The sequence below is a fragment of the Excalfactoria chinensis genome, chromosome 1, assembly GCF_039878825.1.
Source record: "Excalfactoria chinensis isolate bCotChi1 chromosome 1, bCotChi1.hap2, whole genome shotgun sequence".
Lineage (NCBI taxonomy): Eukaryota > Metazoa > Chordata > Aves > Galliformes > Phasianidae > Excalfactoria > Excalfactoria chinensis.
Genome location: NC_092825.1, coordinates 181,637,530 through 181,662,867, shown reverse-complemented (window position 1 = coordinate 181,662,867; position 25,338 = coordinate 181,637,530). Strand labels below are relative to the sequence as shown.

Sequence of the window (25,338 nt, the reverse complement as noted above, 5' to 3'; positions counted from 1 at the left end):
AATTATTCCTAATGTTTGGCCTCAGATCAGAGGCAGCAGCAATCTCTATAAATACGACAGCAGAGCGGAGAGCTATTTCCAACAGAAACGCCTCCCAAATCATGTCAGGAATTTATGAGGCTGAGAACGGGCCAAGATTGAAATATGCTCTGGATCAAATGGCATTGCATAGGTGGCTCTGATCAGCTTGGCAGTGGTGGGATGAAGGAAGAATCCTCCAGATGGAGGAGTGGAGGGATATTTATTGATTTAAAAAAAAAATATTGTAAATTATAGCTGAGAGTGACAAGAAAAGGCATTGGTATTTTTAAACTCAGGCTCTGCCAGACAGGACTAGCAAGGAAAAGGCTTTAACAAGTCTAAATTCCTCTTCATGTTTTTTATTTTGTGAGTGCATGTGTGTGTTGTTCTTACTCCTAAACCTCCCGGGACCACTTGCTGTCCGATACATAGGAAGAAGCAATCCGTATCTTTTCTTTTCCCCTCTAAATCTCATCTTCCTTGGGGGTATGCTTGCAGATTTGAGGCCCCCTCATTGCAGGCTGTTTGCAGAAGGTGTTATCCTGTGGGTTTCGTTCATTTATGAAATACATTTTTTTCTGTTTCCCCTTTTTTACTGAGACCATCTCAATCTGGACAGAGTCCTCCTCAGAGCCAGAGCAAATTAGCCTAAATAAACAGAAAAATAGAAACCAATATTTGTCCTCAATAAATAAGGTGGAGTAGGAGGAAGAGAGACATGGAGAAGTAGACTGGTGTGTTGTGTCCCCTTGCTGGCTCTGGAGGTGTAGCAACCTCGAAGCAGGAGTTTTCAGGGACAAACTCCTTGTTCACACATTATGATGGCTTTTGGGCCAGGGTGACATATATGATGTCATTCCCAGATGTCAGACTCTATGGGCAATATCAGATGTAGATCAAGGTGGCATCATGTGGTTGAATGCTCACTTGATCCCACACACAAGCACGAAGTATGAAGCTCATGGAAAGCTGTGCATTTTTGGAACAACTTAATAATTATTATGATGAATTAGTTAACATCTGGGGCAGTATCTGCCTATCCTATATATGGTGGAAAAAGAGTGGAAACTAAAGAGGACAGTTTATCTAGTATGCTTGGGTACTGAAGATGATCTACCGAGGGTGCAGGACAATGACTTTTGCTTAGATGCCTTTAGATTCCTAGATGCCAGCATTCAGAAACAATGCCCATCCTTCACTTCTGATCCATATGCCAACTCAAATATGGGGTTTTCATCCTATTTTCATAGAATCACAGGATCATTTGAGTTGGAAGGGACCCTTAAATGCTATCTGGACCCCTTCAGTGAACAGGGTCACCCACAGCCCTATCAGGTTGCTCAGAGCCCATCCAGCCTAACACTGAATGTCTCCAGGGATGGGGCATCCACTAATTCTCTGAGCAACATGTGCCAGAGCCTCACCACACTTATAAAAAAAACACAACTCCTTTATATCCGATCAGCATCTCCCCTCTTTGAGTTTTAAACCATTTCCCTTTGTCCTGTCACAGCAGACCGTGCTAAATAACCTATTTCCTACTGTCTTACAGCCCCCTTTAGATATGGGAAGGCCACTCTTAGGTCCCTCTGGATCCTTCTCTTGGCCAGGCTAAACAGCCCCAGCTCATTTTTCACACTGTCCATGCTACTGGTTATACGTGAGATGATAATAGCATGAATGGAAAAGGGAGATGTCATTTTTCAGTGTAAAAATATATTGTACATAGTCATTGGGATGTGTCTATATACTACTGAGTTAGGCACAGCTCAGAGCTGGCATGTCTAATAGGAGAGAAGCTGCAGAAAAAAAGACTATCAGCCAAAATAACCATCATTTCAGGGCCAAATTCTCCTTTAGGTTCTGTAGGAATTCCCAAAGATGAAATACAGTACTGCTATATTTGCATTTGAATACAATAAAATCCCATCTTAGACTACTATCAGAAGATAGGAAGCTATTGCAAATGAATGAGGAGTCATTACTTGTCTTTTGAAACACTTCACAGATATTTCTGTCTGATTACATCTGGGCATGGAACAGCATCTGTGACCTGGTCTGATGTAGTTAATCTTACATCACTGCGCTTTAAAGGACAAGAAATGGGTTCTGAACAAAGGTGTCTTTTTTAGTATTTCTCTGCACTCACGGAGATTTAATTCAGTTCTGCTGCTGAGGCAGATGAAGTCATTTTAAGGGCAAGATGTTGCCCTGACTCACACTTACAGAGCCTGCATGGTTCTGCTTTATCCTCATGTCTCCTGCAGCCCCTCGGTACATAATCTGCAAATATTTAGACTTCTTGGCTCTCCCTCACCAATGTGTAACTTAAACTCTCGTCGGTGTGACCCCTGACTTTTGCCTCAAACCTTACAACTTGTATATCATTACTGAGTTCCTGCCCCATCATCCCTGGGCCTCTTTTTGATTTTTCCATCACTGTAGGTGGAGTTTCCATCTTTTTCCAATATTCTTCCACCCAGAGCTCTCATTCCTGGGGCCGGTTCATAATGCATAATGTTCCTCTCATGTTCCTGCCAGGTAGGTCTTTATTGGTTTTGGTCTACATGTTGGATCATTGTTTGTATCGTTATGCAACTAAGTCCTGGAGAATCGCGGGATTCTGTGCATTCACTGAGGTTTCCATCATCGTTTCCAGGGCTGAAATTTCCCTGATTAAAATGCAGAATGAAGTAAAGAAAAAAAGAAACACAGACCATCCGCTGCTACCCTCTACTTGCAAAAGCTGCCTCACCAGTGAAACAATACTCCCCAAATTTGCCTTTAGATGTCACAGCCAAAGCGCAACAACTTTTGTCACCTCTGACAGTTTTTCATTGCTGTTTCCTTCAGCACTGGTCAATATTTGCATAATAAAGTTTCTCTGATGATGGAACACAGCCACGATTTTGGAAACAAGCCCTGGCTCCATTCAGAATGCCTCTTAGAATGAAAGAAATATCTGAATTTCCTTAATTTGTGCAGGGATTTCCCTTTCAGTAGCTTGGCTTGTCGTGGTGGAATAATTGCTAAAGGAGACACTGTGCCCTGTTGTTTTCTTCTTTCTCTTCGTGCTTCAGAGGTCAAGATGATATAAGCCGCAGCTCTTCTAAACTGAAGGAAAATCTTCAGATAATCACTGTAAAGGCACAATTGAAGATGCAGCTGGATTTTTGCAGGGGAAGCAGCTGTGGGATCTGTTTTGAATGGGTAGGATTTGGGGGGAAATTCCTAAAGGCTGGGAATATGTGTGGCATTTGTGAAGTACAACATACCTGGCATATACAGAGCTAACATTAATGTTTATTATAGCAATAACATCTGTGGCCTCCGAGAGCTGAGTGCTCAACAGAAGAGAGACATTCAGGGGCCTGTGAGTTTGCCGTGATATGTTTTGGATGCTAGTTCAAAACCAGCTTGGTCTGACAGAAGCGAAAACCTGCCAATTCTTCACTGCCTGGAGTCGGAAACTGCAGTTATGTCCATCTTACAGAAGACACAGTTGTCTCCTGTGACCTCCTTGTTGACAATGAGGTGGGTGGTGAAGGAGCTTCTCCTTCCTCCAGGCTCATCAAGGGATGTTTTCTCCTCCACCTCATCTCTGAAGACCTAACAAGACCTTCACATTGTTGGACAGAGGCGCATCACTTCCATCCTCTGCGAGATGGTATCTGAACTGGTATTTCTGTTGTAAAGCCTGCCTTCTTTGCCCAACCTGACTCGAGATCTCCTGAGCAACTTGTTATAATGGCACATGAAAATAAAATATGGGAAGAACTATTTCCATTGAGGTGAGCGAGGCGTGAGGTTTGAGGAATCTTCCCCAGGCACCTACAGAAATGGGACAGTAACGTTTCCTTACCCCCAGGGATAGAAGTGAAGGCTCACAAGATTGACTGCCTGAGAGATGCACTGCTGGCTTTCACACCTCTATTAGCTAACTCTTCCAAGCCAATAGCAAGATCATTGCATAAAAAGATGCAAATTCCCCATGTCAGTGTCAAGATGGCTTTTCCTGTAGTGATTTTTTAGTCACTTGCTCATTGACCACACAGTCTAACAGGTGTCCACGATTTTCTGCAGCAATAGAACAGGGGGCAGTGGGCAGAAATTGGAACACAGAAAGCCCCATACTAACATAAGGAAGAACCTCTTTACTGTGAGAGTGACGGAGCACTGGAACAGGCTTCCCAGACTGGTTCTGGAGTCTCCTTCCTTGGAGATACTGTAGACCTTTCTGGATGCCTGCTTCTGCAGCCTGCTGTAAGGAACCTGCTTTAGCACTGGGTTGGATTTGATGATCTCTAGAGGTCCTTTCCAACACCTACGATTCTGTGATTTCACACCAATTTGTGCCTGAATCATCTATCTACGTTTTCCTACACGATCAAGCCTCTCCTATTCCCAGAGAACACATCCAGGCTATCAGGTTTAGTCCAGAAGTATTTTGGCACAAGGTCTTTTTGAACATACAACAACTTCTCCATGTTCCTGCTGTGTGGGGATGTAGAGGTTTGCTGTAATATTTGCAGAACTGTCAAGTTATGCCTGGAATGCTGAACCCATGCCTTCTGGATAAAGGACAAGCAGGATTTTCTGTCTCATAGAACAGAGTTGAGTTGGAAGGGACCTTTAAAGGCCATCTGGTCCAACTCCCCTGCAAAGAGTAGGGACACCTACAGCTCCATCAGGTGCTCAGAGCCTCATCCATCCTGACCTTGGATGCCTCCAAAATGGTGCATCTACCACCTGTCTGGGCAACCTGTTCTATTATCACAGACATCTTTTTCCTTATAAACAATTGGAAGAATGCGGGTTTGACAAAGTATTCCCAATGCCTGCACTGACACAGATCCTTTTGCATTTTAAGGGCACAGCTCCCCTAAAATCACATCGAATTCCCCTGTAGTGTTGCAGCAAGGAAAGGCTGTGCTGAGATCTGGCCTTGAAGTCTGTTTGCCTGGCCTGGTTTGTATTACAAAGCTCAGGCCTGCCAGCAGACTGCTGGGTCCATAGCACATGGCATTTGGCCTTGGGCCTACTCTGGGCCCAACGCGATGCCCCACGGCCCTAGTTCATAGTAATTATTGGAGGAGGGACAGGGGCTCAGTTCAAAGTGTTTGAAATATTAAGTGGGCCGCGCTGCAGCCTGCCAGAGCGATGTTTTTACAGTAAGAAAGTGAGGGGAGGTGTTACGAGCTCTGAGATGTGGCATAAAGACTTGTGGGGGTGTTTGAAGGTGCAAAGCCTGCCGGGACGGCGTTGAAGGACTGCACAGGGCAGAAGGAGCCAAAAGTGGTGCAGTCTCATCAGCAACACCTCCTCTACTAAATAAAGCCGTCCGGGGCCCATTTGCTGGCCAAGAGGCCAAGTGTCACAGCGTGGCTTGTGTCCAAACACCTCTGCTCTCCTCTCTCTAAAAGCAGGCCTTGGGAGGGAGCTAACAGCAAGACTGTGTGGGCAGCCAGGGCTCGTGCTTGCACTTGGACCTCTCGGACTTAGCAGTGAAGGTATTCCTTGGGATTCTGGAACTCGTTTCAGAGAACATGGGGTTGGAACTAGGTGACCTCTGAGGTCCCTTCCAGCTCAGGCCATTTTATGGTTCTAACTTAGACCTTCTCGCGGGGACTATCATCATGCAATCTGAAAACAGATTGCTGCCCAGTTTTGCATTGCCAAACGCAACAGCAGAAATGTTGTCCAAGTACAAGGACACTCGAGAGAGAATCCCACCGTATCTTCTGGTTTCCCCTTGCACAGATCATTCCTGCAGGCAGCACCATTCCCAAACTACACTATTACAGAAAAAAAAGGTGTAATTCCACATGGGAGTAGCAGACTCAGTGCTACCGAGACTACACAAAAACAGCTACTGGTCTCATGCCAGTAAAAATGGGCTGGGCCCAATCTCTTGGAGGTGTCAGTCTCTTGTTGCTGTTGTATTGGAATGATCTTCAGGCTAAGAAAGAAGTAGAATCATTTGGGTTGGAAAGGACCTCTAAAGACCATCTAGTCCAGCTTCCCTGCAGTGAACAGGGACACCCACAGCTCCATCAGGTGGTCAGAGCCCCATCCAGCTTGACATTGAGTGTCTCCAGAGTTGGGGCATTCACCACCACTCTGGGCAACCTGTGTCAGTTTCCCTACCCTTACTGTATACAACACATTACATCCAGTCTAAAAAGAAAGACCTTACATAGAGATGAATACAGATAAAATGTCATGAAAAAATGTCCCACCAAAAATCCGTTCATTTCATATAAACAATGTCCATGCTAGTGGCAAGGGTCACCTTCTTATAGAAACTCCAATTTTCCTCCACGTCACTCAGTAGTTTTGTACAACATAGTGACATACCAGTTATATCTTTTTAGGATCTTCCTGCATATGTTATGCAAAAGTTGGCTAATACATCTCAAATGTACCAGCTGGTTTATGACCAAATACACGTTAGCCTGGCTAGCAGTCACTCAGAAAAAGGCTTGTTAGACAGCTCTTTGCCATTATGTTTTTTCCCTCAGACATTAAACAGCCTCGTCCATCTAGATCATAAAATGTCTTTCTAGCCCTGCAGACGATTAAAAGTGTGCCTGCACACATTTACTGTCACATCTGGAAAAGCCCATGCTATCATAATGACTTCAATACAGATTTCATCAGAAGACACATGGAAATTAAACTCGATTCACTAAATCCCTTGCAAACATTCTGTGCTAAGCACATAAGAGCTGACTCCCTCTGCTTTGGGGTCTGTGTAAGAGCTGCACAAGCTGGTGGTTTTTCTGCTTGTCTTGCAGGTGAGTCTCCAGAACCAGTGTTGGATCAAACTGCTAGGCTGTAGTAATGCAACTTTTGTTATTCCAGCAATCCTGTCCCTTACTGGCTCCACACATTTTGGATTCCTGAATGCCTCTGGGACCCTGCTGCATGATTCCTTCCTTAACACTTGCTAAGAGGATGAAGTCATGTCTCTTTCTTCTGAGAAACCTTTGTAAGAACCACAGACTCAACTACAAGTTCTTTAACAAGGGTTTTAAGCCAGGAAGCGATCCTAGCATTTGCTGCAGTGCTAACAGGGACAGGGTGCTCCTTACTTATCTATGAGCTGGGACGCCTCCTAATTCACTCTCTACACTTTGTTGTGGTGGGAAGGCTACACTGGATGTTCCATGATGGTTCTGGCCAGAATGATATGGTTCAATGGGGAGTCAGTGAACACACTACTGAACTTCTAATGGGTTGCAGTAGCTGTGGCTGGAGAAGAGCAGATCCAGAAGAACCCTTGGCCTGTGGCTGTGTTACTTCAGATGATGTAACACGTATCAGCTGGAAGGTGGCCATGCATTTTGCATTGCTGTCCTCAAATGGTTAAGGTGATAGCATTGTATTTTCATTGTAAATGTCTCATTCCCTTCTGGGGCTGGAAATCTGCGGCTCTAAGGACCCTGCCCACATAAAAAGGCTGTTTCCACACAGGAAAATGTGTGAAACATGAATTTTTTTTTTTGCACAGACTCAGAGAAATGTTTCTTCCTTAAAAAAATTTAAAAAAAAAAAAAAAAAAAAGCTTCCCATGTTACAAATCCAAGTATTGGAAATGTTGCTGAGAGAAAAAAAAAATAAAAAAAAAATAAATAAAAATCTTTTCTCTTGATGAACATAGACAAGTTCTACTCCCAAGTTTGATTTTAAGCCAGGAAGGACAAAAGTCCTTTTCATGAAGCCTTAAAAAACTGGGAAAGAAATACAAAGTTTACAAATTCCTTTCGGGGCTCCTCCTTATTTTACCATCATTACTGGAAATCCACTGGACCCGAAACCTTTCTGGCTTGAAAACCAATCAGGTGACATTTTAAAATACAGCCTTGAGAAGCAATCAGTGACTTCATTCCCTTCTTTTCCTTGATTGTTACGCTTTCTTTTCTCTATGGTTCCCAGCCCATTGCCTTCCAGCCCACTCTTAAACCTCCTACCTGCCTTTTCATGTACACAAAGGAGCACAGTCATGTAAGACTCCTGGCTTCCCACTCCTTTCTACACCCGGGTCATGATTGACTTCATACGCTTACAAACCCCACACAGGACATGCAGTGAACTCTGCCCTGAGCCAGCCAGCATTCCTGATCCCCTTTGCAGATTCTTCCCCACATATGCAAAGCAATGATGAAGTGGGTGTTTGTGGCATCACACACTTGAGCTACCAGTTCCCATAGCTAGCTGAGCTGAAAAGAAAGGAGAAACATCAGCTCCTGAGACATTTTGGGATCAGCCTCTGGATCTAATTGCGTGCTCCTCTAACTCAACGGCACATAAAGGGATTTCATAAAGGAGGAACAAGCGTAATGAAGGCACAGAGGTATCCTGCCGTGGCTGAGAAATGGGGAAAAACAGCAGTTTGTGTCTTATTCTTCTGTCTTGGTAGGAGATAAGGCAGGAGGGGGTTTTCTGACCTCTGTTAGCATCCCTCAATAATGATCCATCACTGCTTAGCTTGGAGAAGAGGCCAACCTTCACTTGCTGAGCAATAGGCCAGGAGAACCTGAAGGTACTGTAAAACCCATTTCTTTCTCACTTTCATCCTTCAGTCTCGAATTCATTAAGCAAGAAGGTAAATAAGTAAAGCAAGATTTGACCTAGTGTCACCGGCGAGGATGGATATGGTTCATTTCTAGTGGTCAGGAGTTTGGTGTCTTTATAACGGGGGCTTTTTTCTTACCTGAAAAAATGAAGTTTCTTTCTCTATGGACACCTGACTGCATTGTGGACAAGAATCACTCTCTGAAGTCTCTCCTTCAGGTATGAAATCCCCTGGGAGGCATTGGGACCAGAAAAATAAGCAAACTGGATGCAGTTGTAACTTGGCTATCCCTGGATGGACCTCAAAGTAACTCCTCACAGTGAAGAAACTGCACTCACGAAGAGCTTGTCCCAGAGTAGGAACAAAACATAGGCCTATAGCCTATGTGCTGCTTGACTGTTGGCTATAAAAGAGTATCCTCCTGCCTCTGTTGTGCACATGGTATACACCTTTGATGACTACAAGGATAATAGCTACATAAGAACAAGAGGATGTCCTGGGTGGACATACAAGAAGGATAAAGAGATATCTCTCTCTGTACAAAAATCTTCTCTTGCAGAAGGATTGAGGACAGCAAATGAAGCTGCTAGGATTCAGGTTCACAACCAGCAAGGAAGTATCTGTTCATTTCAGAGAAATGAATTTCAGGACCCTGTGCTGTGGAAATGAAAAGGTGACAAAAGCTTAAGAGGAGAAGGCATACCTTCAGGAAAGGAAAACTGAAGGGTTACAAAAGGCGTTAAGCCTTAAAGGCTATTTCCGCATAGCTCCAACCAGAGCATGGCTTCAGCAATTTCTTCCATACTGCTCAAATCTTTACCTACTTCCCATCATGTCTGAGACACACACCAGCTGTTAAGTCCAGATTATGCAGAAACACAGAATCCTTTGAGTTGGAAGGGACAGTTAAAGGCCATCTGGTCTAACTTCTCTATAATGAACAGGGATACCCACAGCTTGATCTACTTGCTCAGAGCCCCATCCAGCCTGACCTTGAATGTCCCCAGGGATGGGGTGTCCACCACCTCTCAGGGCAGCCTGTGCCAGTGCCTCGCCACCCTTATCACAAAAAACTTCTTCCTCATATCCAATTTAAATCTCCCCTCTCTCAATCTGAAACTATTTGCCCTTGTCTTATCACAACAGACCCTGATAAACAGTCGTCCCCCTTCTTTCTCGTAGCCCTCCTTCAGATACTGAAAGGCTGCTATCATGTTTCCCCAGAGCCTTCTCTTCTCCAGGCTGAACAGCCCCAGCTCTCTCAGCCTGTCCTCGTAGGAGAAGTGTTCCATCCCTTGGATCATTTTTGTGGCACTGCTCTGGACATACTCCAGCACTTCTATGCCACTCCTGTATTGGAGGACTCCACATCTGGACGCAGTAATCCAGGTGAGGTCTCACACAGTGCAGAGTAGAACATCCAGATGCGGTCGTGTTAGAAGAGGACGAAGGCTGTCAAAATGAGTGAATTCATCTGACAGGGGGATGAAAGTCATTTGTTTGCAGATTCTGCTGTGCCACTGGCCCTGGGGACAAGTGAACCGGCTCCAGTCTGTTTTATTTACTGGTCAAATACAGCCAAGGATGCAAGTACCTTGGGGCTGTGCATAGGAGCTGAAGTCCAAGAAAGAAGTGTGATTTCCAACACGTCTCTCCCTTTGGCAATGCCTGCTGGCTGGGCTGAGGCATTGCTCCATGAGGTTTTCAGGCTGCTGTGGTGCTGAGGTGCCAGTTGTCCTCATGTAGGCATGTCCACCCGACCATCCCCCATCCACTAGCAGGGCTGTGACTTCACCAGACCCTTCCTTACACTTCTGATCTCAGCAACATAAGAAAGAAGTCTAACATAAGCTGGGACAGGTACCGTAAAAAGCATGGTACCCACAGCAGGAACACAGTGTCTCATTAGTACCTCACACCTTCCATGAGCAGCAGACCTGTTCTGGTTGAAACAGTTTGTCTGATAGGGTTCTGCAAGTGAGAATAACATGGTCCATCTGGTAGCTGCAGTGCTGGGATCTAAGCCCAGCAGCTTGGTCAAAGTCCAAACAGAAAGTTCAGCTGTAGCTGAGACTCCACATTTGAAGGATAATAGTTTTCCACTCTCAATCACACACTTAGGAAGTTCTTCTTATAACTGAATACAACGGAGAATAGGAAAATTAATCAGTGTTTCACAGACAAATGCCTTTCTTTGACCAATTATGCTCACGATTTAGCTTGCTTCAATGGTGCTTCAGCCAAAATAGAAACAGAAAATGATCTTGAAGAGTTTGAGACTATTAGAACAAAATGAATTTTCCTAATTCTGCAAGAATTACAGTCACTTTGTTTTTCCTTTAAGGATATCATGTATGATTTATAATTTAGGGTGGTAATGCTGGAATGTCCTGGCAGTGTGCTATCTTAGAGCATCTTTGGGCTATTTTACACAAAGATAAAAGAAGTCCACAAACGCCCATTTCTAATCACTGATCATAGAGGGACTGCAGGATGAAGTCAGTCAGCGACAGATATGGCATATCTAGGCAGGATATCTCCCACCTTTGAAGCTCTTGACATCTCAATCCCCTGCTAAAGTTCACTGAAGCAGCCACTGAGGTCAGAAGGTATCAGAAGGAACAGAAGACAGGCTTACAGCCATTCATGAAGAAAGAAGGTCCCAAAAAACTTATACCCTCAGACATCAGGGCTTGAACTATAGTCCTTACAGCTTACCTTACAGCTTGCCACTACTCCAGTAGTCAAACTGTGGTCAAGATTACCAAACAATTTAGCCAACTGCCATTCCCAAGTACTATCTGCTTTCCTATGAGAACCCTCTGTCTGGATTTTAGCCAGACGTAGCTTGTTTTATAAGAGAAGCAGAAGATGTTTTCCAGAATCTCAGATCCCTCTAATCAGAGGTCCATATATTGATCACCGCTCCTTCAAACAGTTTGCCCTAGGAAAAGATCTCTTGGTCTTCCTGAGAAAACGAAATGCGCTTCCAAAGAAAGCACAAATTCTTCTTCCTGTTTCTCCTTGTACTGTTGTGTTCTTCCCAACACAACATCCCTATGCTGAATGAAGACCTATTCTCAGCTTCCCCCTTCAGCATCCAACCTGTACATTGCATCCGTCATAGCCCAGTTGCCCTAGAGGTCCCTTAGAGCCCCGTAAAGCAATGTGGGCTCTGAGCTGTCAATACCTCCAACAGGATATTCATACTTCAGCTTTAAGTAGCTTGCCAATGGTGTAAGAGGGAGCTCATATCATTATCACCCAGTTACCAGCCTGTTCTGCAATGACAAGTCCATCTTTCCTCTTGTTTAATCATGTAGACAACATGGGGATATAAAGAATATGAAAAAAAGACGGCATCAAACGTAAGTATATTTTTACAAAACGTTCCTGTAACTAATATAATACACAGTCCAATGCACTTTACAAGGCAAGCCCTCTAAATTCTGCTACCAAACACCAGAATTCATATGTTCAGCTGGTATAAATCACTGCTGCTGATTTACACCAGCTGAGAACCAGATCATGATTTCCTAATTAAATTCCCTCTGAGCTAAAAAAGCCACACTTTAAAAAAGTTTAACTCTGAATTATTTCATACAGTTTTTCATTGAAGAGAGACTAAAAGTGGGAAAAGAATGGAAAAGAAAAGGAAAGAAAGGAAGGATAAAGAGAAGAGAAAAGAAGAGGTATTCTGACTTTGAGAGTTCAATTCCTTTCATTGGGAAAGAACAGGGAAGTTTGGGAAGCCCAGACTAAATCACTCACAATGATAACAGGGTGATACTGAAAGCAGTAAAACTAATTTATTGAGTTGAGTTTATCTGATTCCAGGGAAAGTGAGTATTGCTGAGTGAAGCTCTGACTGTGCTCGAGTCTGACAAGGCATGCAGTTCAGATGCAAAATTACATTAAGCAGATGTAGCCCATTAAGAAGTCAAGTCTGAAAATGTACTTTGTCCTGCCACAGCAAATCCTAGTCAAAAACTTTGGACCTTTTAACAAAAACCCATGAGAAGATGTTCTACTTTTTCAGGTTTTATTACCTTAATCTTCTTTGTGTGTGTCAATCCTAGTTACAGGTTGATGATAAATACAAACCCAGCTCCGTGGGATTTCTAACGTATCGTAGCTCTGTTTCCTTGGCTCTTCTGAAGAGATGGAAACACCCTTACCATGAAACCTAGCAGAACCAGTCTAGAGGCAAAGCGGGTAAAGCACACATACTCCTATACAAAACTAAGGTAAAATAAAGTGTAACAAAGAGGATGCAACCAGTTTGTCTCTTTCTTGCACCAGTCCACCGGCGAGGTGATGCCAGGTTAGTTCAGATGAGGATGTCCTCAATGCAGACACCTGAAGTTCCATGAGATGACTCTCAAACCAGGTGTCTCTCTGTAGGAGAGCAGCCTGTAAAATATAGCATCTGGTAAGGAAACCTTGGCTGGGGTTTGCAGAGACGTGACACTGAGAGATGTGGTTAGTGGGTATGGGGGGGTGCGTTGTCAATTGGACTTGTTGATCTTAGAGGTCTTTTCATACCTTAACAGTTCTATTAATTCAGTAACAGTGGAATCTCTTTTGTTGTGCTAAAAGAAAGTGAAAATTTTATCTAATGAAAATGTTGTTTAGTTCCTAGACCCGTTAATATACGTCTACCCTAAACATACATTTGTATCAGCTCTGAAATTAGGAATAAACAACCGATCTGGACTGAAAAAGAATAAAAGGCAAAGAGATATATTAGTCACTGAGGTCCTTGAGTTGAATTTAAGAGCCAAAAAGGCATTTTGGAGTGCCTTCCCTTGGGTGTTGGATGTTTGCCTTTGGACTATTGCAGTATATTTGCTGTGATTCCTTTATCCTCACATACTTCATCCAACATACACACCTATCACAGCACTTTCCAAAGGTACTGCCAAGATGTAAGCAACAAGAAATAAGGCCAGTCTCATTAGACTGACCAGGATCATTGTGAGAAGGATGCCACTGGGAAGATGATTGGTGTATTTCTACGGAGGAAAATTTCTCAGCTTATCTAAGTCTCCTAAAGATAAACCAGGACACTTAAGCTGTTCACCAGACTACACAGAGTAATGGAAAACTTTTTCTTTGTTCAGGGAGAAATCCGCTACTAGCAGTTCAGCTCCATGTAAAACACAGTTACTCAATGGCTTCATTTTGTCCTTTGAAGTTTCTCTGTTTACATTCTATTATCTGAACTAGTCTCTTTAATGGCTGGTGGGGAAACAAACATTACTTTGTACCATAGCAATTAACAATACGGGTCATGTTCAGGAGCCACAAGTCTGACATTTGGTTGTAACAAGTGGACAGAATGCTTGGATGGTCTCATTTTCTTTGTGAACTCCATGAAAAGTAACTTTTTTTTGTTTCCTTGGAATCATCTGCAATTCCCAAGATGAAAATGTTCCCTCTAATGGAGAGAAGAGGAAAAAGGGAATCTAACCAGCAACATTTAGATGTTTACATTACTTGATTTTGCCCATTGTGTTGTGTGCAATTGGAAGCATATTCCAGCAATTGATGTCAAATAACAGATGTCAGCTGTAATTATCCTGGGCACAGCAGTCATACGGGATCATGCTCTGGTTCTAATAGTCCAAGTGAGGCTTAACACTTGGTTTATATCAAGACAAATATGAAAACAGAAGGACCTGTACAATGAACATCAGGAGAAGGATAAATCTCATCTGACTTCCAGCATCTGTTCTCTGGATGTCTGTATGAGAAGGGTCATACTAACTCCCAGTGGGTGCCATTCATCTTGTGCCCTTGGTTGGAGGCACACTCGGATTTCTAGTGCTCTAAAATCTGTCTTTATTGACAGCACAGAGAGCTAAGGATTGCTGGGCACTCTGCCCTGAGTGTACTTTCTGGGACAGGAGCTGGATCAGATTGAACTAGAGGTACTTCCAACCTCAAGCATTTAGATATTAGGAACAATTTATTCTATGAAAGAGTGATAATGCATTGGCACAGGCTGCCCAGGGAAGTAGTAGAGTCATCATCCTGGAGGTGTTCAGGAGTTGTGGAGATGTGGTACCGATAGATATGGTTTATGGGCATGGTGGGAATGGGTTGGGGTTGGACTTGGTGATCTACAGCTTTTTTCCAACCTTAATGATTCCCTGATTCTATAGTTGGTGGCCTGAAGGTTGGGCCTGGCTTGTGGGTGGCAGGGTGAACCTGATGCTTGCTTGCTTGCTTACAGATGGCTTTGCAAAGCTTATTTTTGAGCATCCCTCAGTTTGTTGGTCCACAATGGACCTCTCAGAGCCCTTGGGATCAGAGTTATGGAGGGAAGAAAGTGCACTTGAACATCACCATAGACAGGAGTACAATTCAATTGAGTGAACGTTGTTAACTCTTTGAAATGCCCTGGGGTGTCCCCTGGGATTTGCTCCTCCAGCCCAAGTGAGCAGAGGTCTCCTGTGGGGTCAAAGTCCCTCCTGCAGTCCTCTGCAATGCCTCTAATGGCACCAGATGCTTCCCTGCTGCCTGCTGAGAGGAGCCCTATGTTCAGCAGAGGAAGAGTTATGCACAGAGGTCAGGGCAAGCTGGGGAGTTGTGACTGCCTTAAATCAAGCAATTCTTTGCAGCTGTCTGCTTGATGCTTTTATGTCAGGCCAAGGGCTACTCCTCAAGCGTGGATATGCAGGGGGGGGAGTTTCTTTGCATTTCCAAATGTGCGGATACTTCCAGCTTGTGCTCCCCACATCTCACATGCTGCCTGCAGCAAGGAAGGAAGCACCTGCAGAGGTGAGCAGGGAGGTGGTATTTTAATCTATCCACACCAGATGAGGAGAGCAGCCCTGGACAGAGCAGTTGGTCTGTTTGGAGTTTAGAAAAGGAAACCGTTTTCCTGCCTGACCTTGGCCCTGGTTGACATATGCAGCACTTTGTAAAATTAATTGCATATTGAACAGGTAGTGGAGTGGAAAGGAGACACAGGTGGTGCATGTTTACAGTGTCTGCAAGCATCAGAGAGGGGTTTGGGTTCTCCTTTTTGTGATCAGCCTCCCAGACCTGAGGGAAATGGCTTTAAGATGCACTGTGAGATTTTCCTTGTTGATTGAGTTGCTGTTATTAATGACTTTTATAATAACCCAGATTATGGTAGCTCATCTTAAACAGCTTAAAAAATTTATGCTAAGAATTCATAGAGTCATTAAGGTTGGAAAAGACCACAAAGGTCCTCTAGTCCATCAACCCATCATCACCATGCCCACTATAATGGCCGTTCCATAGAATAGTGGATTTAAACCTCTTTTTCATCTGAAATTCAGTATGAATTTAGAGAAAGCAGCAGTTGCTTGAGGAGGCTGATGCTGAGCTGTTGCATACCCTCAGAGCATGCCGATTAGGACAAATATGAGTTGGGACCATTGACAAGAAATGGTGAATCATAGAATCACAGAGTTGTTAAGATTTGAAAAGACCACTAAGGTCATCTGGTCCAACTGTCCACCTGCCGCCAATATTGCCCAATAACCATGGCCTTAAGTACCATATCTACACATTTCTTGAACACCTCCAGGGGCAATGACTCCACCGTCTCCTTGGACAGCCTGTTCCAATGTGTTATCACTCCCTCTGAGAAGAAGTTGTTCCTAATATCCAACCTGAACCTCCCTAGTGCAACCTGCAGCCCTTGCATCTCATCCAATTGCTGTTACCTGGGAGAAGAGGCCAACCTCTGCATGTAGTTCTTGCTTCCTGCCCCCCAGATGTCCCCATCACTGTTCCCACTGCTGCAGAGCTTTTCTAAAAGTTCATTACTCTCTTTCCCTTCTGGCTTATTCTGACTTATCTCAGACTTAGGAAGACGATATTGCCTACTTTTCTTTTCGCATCACGTCTTCACTCCAGTTCAGTTTCACTGTTCATCACCACCAAGTAATGTTCCATCTCCCATTCCAGAGAGGGTGAATTTGAGGCCCAGAGCTAGCTCTAGGAAATGTGGAAGAAATGCATCTTTCCATTTCAAAAAGCCCATGTTTGTCAGCAGTTACCACTTAGAGAGAGATCTCAGGTATCGATAACTGCCCTTCCATCCTCTGAGGTTTTCAGCACTTTGGCCCCAATCCAGAGGAACACTTACGCATATGTTCAGCTTGTGGCTGTGTTGCGTGGATGGGAAGACTCTCCATTACACAACCCGTGGCAGATTTCATGCTCCAGGTTCCTCTCTGCATGCACAAGGGATGCAGCGTTTGCAGTATTTCCCCTCATGCCCTTGCTCCTTTTTGAGTCATGCAATTAAGCTACAATCTCTTCTGTTATATTACTTTTTTAAGGAGACATTGTTAGGTCATGTGGTTTTGGGTGAAAACATTAAGGAATTCCACTTAAAGGAGCAAAAACCTCCCCACAACACAGAAACGATCTTTAGAATAACTCATTTACAAGGCTGACAAAGCACAGTTCACCTACTTTCAGCAAAGAAAAAAGAAAACCAAACAAAAATGATCTACAGCGCATCTGATTGTTATTATTTTTTATTATTGTTGTTGCTCTTATAATTAGAAAACAAAGCTAATGCCGTGTCCCTCAACAGGGGGATAACTTTTGTACTAGATGAATAAACCATAGCTCTGCTGAGATATTTCATCAAACACTGTCTGACTGATGAAACTGCTCCTGAGGGGAAAACAAAGCAAAACAAAACATGTTGTACATGTTAAAGTCATTAATCTCAGGTGGATTTCTAGTTTCCTGTTCTTTCTCTCCCTCTCCCAAATCTTGTTTTCTACTCTGTCTGCCACATGTAGAGGACAAAGTTTGATTCTGGTCTGCTCTTAGGGCAACACAATGGTGTTTCAGGACAAGGAAGGCAAACCTTTGAGATAGGGTGAGGGTGTTAAGGATATCATGGGTGGTTGTAGGGTGTATAATAAGGAGAATGATTTAAGTTTGGGAAAAAGAAAAAAAGAATTCAGAAATGCAGGATGGTTTCATTGATAGGACAAGTGGAAATGGATTCAGATTTAAAGAGTGGAGATTTAGACTGCATGTAAGGAAGTAAAGGTAGCAAGGCACTGGCACAGGTTGCCCAGAGAGGTGGTGGATGTTCCATCCTTGGAGGCACTAAAGGTCAGGGCTATGAACACCTAGTGGAGCTGTGGGTGTCCCTGCTCATTGCAGGGGAGTTGGACCAGATGAACTTTAATGGCCCCTTCCAACTCAAACCATTGTATGATTCTGCTTTCTGCTTGAATTTTCCTTGATGCCCTAGATGAGCTGATAAAAAGTGTGTTTGCAAACAGATGGTGAAGGAAAAGGAAAAGCCCAGGGATGAGTTTTCCTCCCATTACCTCCCGAGCATCCTCCCAGCATTTCCCAGGCTGGCCAAGCAGCACACACACTGGAAGGATGCTGATGGTTGCCTTCAGATATCATGGTTTCTTGAGGACTCTTGTATCACCTTCCAGACAAAGGCACCATTCATTGGATTCAGCTTTGTCCCTCCTTTCCCCTATCTCTCCCTGCAACAAGGGCTGCATGTGAAACACTGATGGGCTGCCTCCTTGAGTGTGATCAGTGTTGACAGTTTGACGAGTTGATGGCTGGACTTGATGATCTTAGAGGTGTTTTCCAACCGTAATGATTCTATGACTCAAAAATACTTCCCATTTTCGGACTGAAATAAAGGGTTGGGTGGGAGTTTTCTCTAACGGATGCCATTTGCCTACCTTTGGGGAGCAATCTAAATGATGTAAAAAAGGAATAGGGTGAGGATATGGAGAGAATTCAACAAGAAACTGAAAGCCAGCTGGATGTGTACAAGGTTTAAATCCTCGGATTTGGAAATATAATTAAATATAAATTGTTTTATTAAATCGTGGATATTTCTTCAAACAAATAAATGCTACAAAGCTACCAGTATAACACTTTCCAAGATAACTTGCTTTTTTTTTTCCCCTCAGGGGTAAGATTGCAATATTCTGAAATAATAATATTTGTGGGAATATATCAGCTGTATTTTTCCAGCTAGCATAAATCAACAGAGCTGTGTGGTAGGGTATGGAGTTGAGCCAAATGCCACCAGCTGTTAGGATCTAGCAGGGCATGTTAGGAGAGAGGGAACTGTAGCATCACCCGACAGAGGCATTCACATTAATTAGAGCCATTTCATTCAGAAACTTAAAGACCTCTGTGTTTCAGAGTCTTGGAAGCTGCTTACTGCGGAGCTGATATGTGAAGGTCTTGCCCTGCCATTAGTGATACATTTTCCTTGCAGGCTCCTGCAGAACTGGTTTGTAGCTAAAGTTCTCACAAAAATCTTCTGGGCCACACATGCACAGAAAACTATTTGGCAGCTACGTTTCATTGCAATTGGAGTTGGAATTGCTGCTGATGCCAGGAGGAAAGTATCCAAAGCATTAAGAACAAGATGACTCTAGTTTGCTGGATGAAACAGGACAGTCAAACAAGGGATGTTGGTAAAGGTGCAGCCACTCTGGAAAGAAAAGGGCTCTGGAAACTTGGGAGTTATGGTAAAATCAGTGTAACAGTGTTGATTCTTAGACCTTCCAGTACTGAGAGGGGAGATGGAAGGAGGAGGAGGACAGACTTAATAGCACAACCTTGTGATAGGACAAGGGGAAATGGTTTCAAGCTAAAAGAGGAGGGATTTAGGCTGGATATAAGGAAGATTTTTTACAGTATGGATGGTGAGGCACTGGCATGGGTTGCCCAGAGAGGTGGTGGATGTTCCATCCCTGGAGACACCCAAGGTCAGGCTGGATGTGGCTCTGAGCACCTGATGGAGCTGTGGGTGTCTCTCTGTTCATTGCAAGGGAGTTGGATTAGGAGACCTTTAACGGTCCTTTGCAACTCAAATGATTCTATGATAACAGCCTGGGCATTGGGCTGGGGCCACAAGGACTCTGGGCTCAAAGAAGCAAAACTCAGATGAAGCCAGTGGCAAAGGGTTTTTAGAAAAGCAAGAAGATATCTTAAGCCTGGATGCCTCAAACTACGAATCTCCAAACACCGCAACCATTTCAATTCAATATGTAAAGGTCACTTCCCGCCCTGGGGTCAGAGGACCTGCAGATGCCTGATAGACTTAATCACATCTTCTCTTGCTCTGCGAAGATAAAGTTTCTTCTGTCATGGGAAAAGCAGATGAGGGACAAGGGTCTGACACTATCGGAGTGAGCTGCAGCTGAAAACAATGTGCATACAGAGCATTTCTTCCATCTCACTATTTTTTGCGCCAAGCAAAGACTCAAGACATCAGCAAGGGAGCAAGAAAAAGTCATTACAGAACAGAATTGAAATGCTCAAGTTTTCCTTCGGTCAGAACATCCCCTGGCTTCATCAGAACCTGGAATTAAAAAGAAAATTCCTTAAAAGAATGAAGGCTGACCTTGTCTTTAAAATATCAAACAAAGCCAAATTCTGGCTTTGGGATCTGTGCCACCAACCTGTCTGCATGTCAGCCTAAAGACAACCAACCTCTCATCGCACCGCGCTGTGGAGACGTTTCAGTCCACCAGTTTTTATGGGGTGACAATTACACAAAACACTGACAAAGTACCAAAAGCCTCTTTCTACCTGCTCAGTGCTGGGGGAGGGAAGGAAAGGAAGAGACCAACTTCAGCAAAGTAACCAAGGAGAACAAAATACCTCTAAATTTACTATAGCACACAATGTTAGAGTACAAAATAGCTCTCATATTGCTAGCCGTACTGTTTTCACTCTCACACTGCCCTTGATGCTATTTTCTTCCAGCTCCCAAGGGCTGCTCAGAAGCGTGTCATGAGCAGCTGACTCCTAGAGAGTGACTGTAAAAGAAGAGAAAGTCAACAATGCCGTTACGGCTGTATTTCCTTCAGGTATAGTGCCACAGTGCCCTACCTTTCTGTAGGATTGATTCATACAGCACTTCTCCTGGGGTACAGTCTCCCCAGAAATATTCTGCAAGACCTCACAGGCTCTGATACCTTCTGCTCCTGGAGCAGATATCTTTCCTGACACAGACACAGAGACTTGCTCATGGCAAAAAAATACATATATATAGTAATCTTTAGCTAAAATCTCCACTCCACAGCTTCTCAAATTGGAGTCAAGGATCGTTATGGGTCCCTTCCAACTCGGGATATTCTATGATTCTACGATTCTCCTCCCTGCATGCAGAAGTGAGGAGCAAACCACCCACGAGAGGCATCAGTCACATTTGTTAATGCATTCTTTGGGGACATTGGGATATTTAAGTGATGAGAGGATTGCTGATACAACAGCAAAATGAGAATGGTGACTCTCCACCTCTGAGTGCTCTGTTTCTTTGACTTGACTGTATCTTGGCTAATTCTGCTCAAAATGAAGAGGCTGGGGAAAAAGGGAATAGAGGAACTCATCTATCCCACGCCAGCGAGTGCCTTGAGCCTTGTTCCTCTCCCATCCTTGGGAAGGAGACCAGGCTTGCTTTCCAAGTAGGAAACCTTGAATGAAACATAATAAGCTAGCATTCTTCCATTGCACCAGAAACTTCAGCATTTATTGCGTACTATTGTTAAGGCTTGTTTATAATATAGAGATATATTTACGTAGGAAGAAGAGCAGAGTAAAACATGAGATATATCTTATAAATATTTCTGTATGTCTGCATACAAAATAAAATATGTACAGCCACCGATAGTGGTTTTCTCTGCACCAGGGCAGGGTCACATGAAGGACTGCTGTGTTCCCACTCCTTTCTTTGGGGAATGGCTGCCACCTGCACGTCTGCACACAAGGACCAGACCCACTCTGTTCCCTGCAGTGTTTTGGAGCTGGTTCAATAGTTTTGCTTGGGGAAAGACTCAGTGGCATCTTTTCCTAAGGATGGGATGGCCCAGTGTGTCAGAGCTAAGAATGTAACGCCCAAAGGGTAAGAGAAAGAGAGCAGGAGCTTTTTACATTTTATTATTTTTCACTGGATTTTCACTTCGGTTTCATACTTCATCCTAATGGCTCCACTACAACCCAAGAACCCCATAACACCCTTCTCAGTGTGCCCTATTCTCACTGTCTCTGGCATCCCATAGCTTTCTGGATGCTATTTTTTTCCACGGCTGTGTGTGAAAATCCATCAAGACAACTTAGGGTCAGGTTTTCCTGTAGGAAAGTCCCCTTGGAAGTCACAGACCTGCATAAAAGAAAGGTTAAAATGAGTTGGTCATTTCAGGGCATGGACCTGAAATCTTCCCACTTTCTCCATCTGGAGTGAATGCCTCCATCTTAAAAATTAAGTCTTTGGCAACAAATGCAGTTATTAATGAAAAAGTTGAAGAGCTTTTGCTTCTGGGATGGTTCTAATGCAGACTCAGTATCTATGTAAGAAGGCATAGGCAGGCATGAGTCTTGGTTATATTCAGACAGGAGCTGCTTTTCTTCCCCATGTGAAAGTTTCTACCTTTGCTTCTCAAAATATTAAGGCACTTGACGGCTGGATGTTATTGGCAACCATAGGAAAGATTTTGGAAGAAGATACCATCCCAAATGAGTTTGTGTCTTCTCAGAAGGCATTTTACTGGTGGGGGAAAGCCTTCCATTTTTTTACATTTCTTTAAAGTCATTTTTTTACTTGGTGTGATCGCTTTTTTTTTTTTTTTCCTCCTACCATCTTTCTTCAAGTTTATGTCAGTACAAGATGAAGGACATTTTCTGTTCTCTGAAGCATCTCAGCTCAGCAGAGCGAGGTGTTTTCATTTGCAGACGTATCTCTCGACAGTCCTCTCACACTTTTTACAGGTGACGTAGCAGCACCAGTGGTATTTGCAGTGGCACCTCTCTACCACTTTGTCCATGTAGGGATTGTAGCCTCTGCCGCAGCACATCAGGTCACAGCTGTCGCTCCCATTGGAGGTCTTGTTGCATTGCCTGGAGGAAAGGAAACATGGTGAGTCAGTGTGAAGCCCAGAAGGTCTTTCTGAACCAATGATGTCAGTCTCTGCAATTGGACCTACTGGAGCAGGTCTGGGGGAGTCCACGAGGATGCTCAGAGACTGGAGCATATCTGCTATGGAGACTGGCAGAGAGCTGAGGGTTGTTGAGCCTGGAGAAGGCCCTGAGAAGACCTTAACATGGCTTTCCAGTGCCTAAAGGGTCTGTAGAAGAGCTGTGAGGGTCTATACTATCTGGAGTGTAGTGACACACCAAGGAGAAATGGCTTTACGCTCCTGAGCAGACTCTTACAGCCATTATTTAGCTCTGAACTTATCAAGAAAATCACAACCAATGCACAGACATCACACTCATTTTTAAGAAGGTAAAGAAAAATGACCCTGGGAGCTACCAACCTATTGGTCTCACCTTTGTGTCAGGAAAGATCAAGGAACAGATCCTTTTGGAAGCAATGCTAAAGCACAAGGAAGGCAGGGAGGTGATGCAGGAGAACCAGCATGGCTTCACCAAGGGCTAATCCCGTTTGACCAACTTAGTGGCATTCTATGATGGTGACACTGCATTAATGGACAAGGGGAAAGCCACTGATGTCATCTGGACTTCAGTAAGGCCTTTGACATACTACCCCACAACATCCTTCTCTCCAAATTGGAAAGCAATGGATTTGGTGGGTAGACTGTTTGATGCTAGAAGAATTGTCTTCAAGATTGAGTACGGAGAGTAGTGGCCACTGGCTCAGTGTCTGGATGGAGATTGGTGATGAGTGTCCCACAGGTTAAGCGCTGGGACCAATATTTAATGTCCTCATCAATTACACTGGCAAAGGGGTCGGATGCATGCACACTGAGTTTGCTGATGACACCAAGCTGTGGGATGCAGTCAACACGTCAGAGGGATGGGATTCCATCCAAAGGGAGCTAGACAGGCTGAGCCCAGGAGAACCTCGTGAGATTCAACAAATCCAAGTGCAAGGTCTGCACCTGGGTCTAGGCAATCCTCACTACCAATACTAGTTGGGGGATGAAAGGATTGAGTGCAGCCCTGCCAAAAAAGACCTGGATGTACTGGGGGATGGGAAACTGGACTTGAGCCTAGAAAGCCAACTCTACTCTGGGCTGAATCAAAAGAAACGTGGCCAGCAGGGTGAGGGAGGTGATCCTGCCCCTCTGCTCTGCACTGATGAGGCCTCACCTGGAGCACTGCATACAAATGTGGAGTCCTCAGTACAGGAGAGACATGGAGATGGTGGAGCATGTCCAGAGGAGGGCCTCCAAAATGATGCAAGGGATGGAATATCTCTCCTACAAGGACAGGCTGAGTAAGCTGGGGCTGTGCAGCCTGGAGAAGCGAAGGCTCCACAGAGACCTGAAAGTGGCCTTCCACATGCTAAAAGGAAGCTACAGGAAAAAAGGGGACAAACTCTTTAGCAGGGTCTGTGATGAGAGAACAAGGGAAATGTTTTCAAGCTTGAAGAGGGGGAGATTTAGGTTTGATATAAGGAGAAAGTCTTTTATAGTGAGGGTGCTGAGATACTGGAACAGGCTGTCCAGAGATGTGGTTGAGATGAGGTTAGTCTCCAGGGATGGAGACTTTCAAGGTGGAGCTCAACTGGGCCCAGGGAAACCTGATCCAGCAGAGCATATCCCTGTTCATTGGAGTTGGACTCAATGACCTCTAAATGTCCCTTCCAACTCTAAACAATCCTGTGGTTCTATGATTCTATAAACAGCCACCCAGTTCTCCTAAAAATAGTCCAAGTTGGGTCACTAGATGAAAAAATGCAACAGGCATTGACTTTTGGGTGAGATGAACCATGTCCTGCAGATGCTATTTCTCTAGGAACTGTAGAGATCGTAGAATCAGTGAATCAGAGAATCATTAAGGTTGGAAAAGACATCTAAGATCCCCAGATCCAACCCCAACCTGTTTCTACTACACCTGTTAAACCATGTCCTCAAGTGCTGCATCTCCACGGTCCTTGGACACCTTCAGGGATGCTGACTCCACCACCACCCTGGGCAGCCTGTGCCAATGACCCACCACTCTTTCTGAGGACAAATTTTTCCTAATATTCAACCAGAACCTCTCTGGTACAACTTAAGGCCATTACCTCTCAACCTAACACTGCTAACCCAAGAGATGAGGCCAAGACCCACCTCACCACGAACTCCTTTCAAGGAGTTGTACAGAGCTATAATGTCTGCCCTGAGCCTTCTCTTCTCCAGGCAGAACCAAACCAATTCCCTCAGCTGCTCCCCATATAGCCCAGGGAGAAAATGCTTTTGTGTTGGTTCAGCTACTTTGCTGGACACTTATGCTCCAGGGCAAAAGATCTCATTGTGCACCCAACACAGTGAGGCTGTGAGCTGGATGGACACTTGGCACTAAGGTAGGAAAGGCAGTTTGATGATTGCGGGGGCATTGCTGACATCTCTCCTCAGTTCCCTTCTGCCTATCGAGTTTGGATAGTAACAGGGTAAGGCCCTGTTGGGGCAGAGAAAGAAGAGAGGAACATGAGTCTGACACTTGGACTGAACACTCCAGTAACAGAAGAAAACAAATCCATGAGATTTATAGGAATTCCTCATGAGGTAATGCTTTAGGAAAAGTTATGGTATTAATGAGGTGTTGAGATTTTGTTCTTGTTCTTCCCTTATTTATTTCTGACTCAGGCAGACCTCCTGTTTGTTATTTCTGACTCACATTCCTCACCAGGCTCAGTTGTTAAAGGCTCCCCCCCCGACTTCTCCCTTTCATTCGGGAGTGTGTGTAAACATTTAAAAACCTTTGAAAGCCTCTACCAAAGGTGAGGGCTGCCA

At 44.2% G+C, this 25,338-nt stretch overlaps 1 protein-coding gene across 1 annotated transcript in view; it reads right to left on the bottom strand.

Annotated features, from left to right (window-relative positions):
- Positions 1-22,320: 22,320 nt before the first annotated feature.
- The window catches only part of WNT11 (Wnt family member 11), a 28,504-nt gene continuing 25,486 nt past the window's right edge, over positions 22,321-25,338 (bottom strand). Inside the window, exon 6 of the mRNA XM_072355910.1 lies at positions 22,321-22,495. Within this exon, the coding sequence (XP_072212011.1) occupies positions 22,321-22,495 (175 nt within the window). The remainder of the gene's footprint in view (positions 22,496-25,338) is intronic.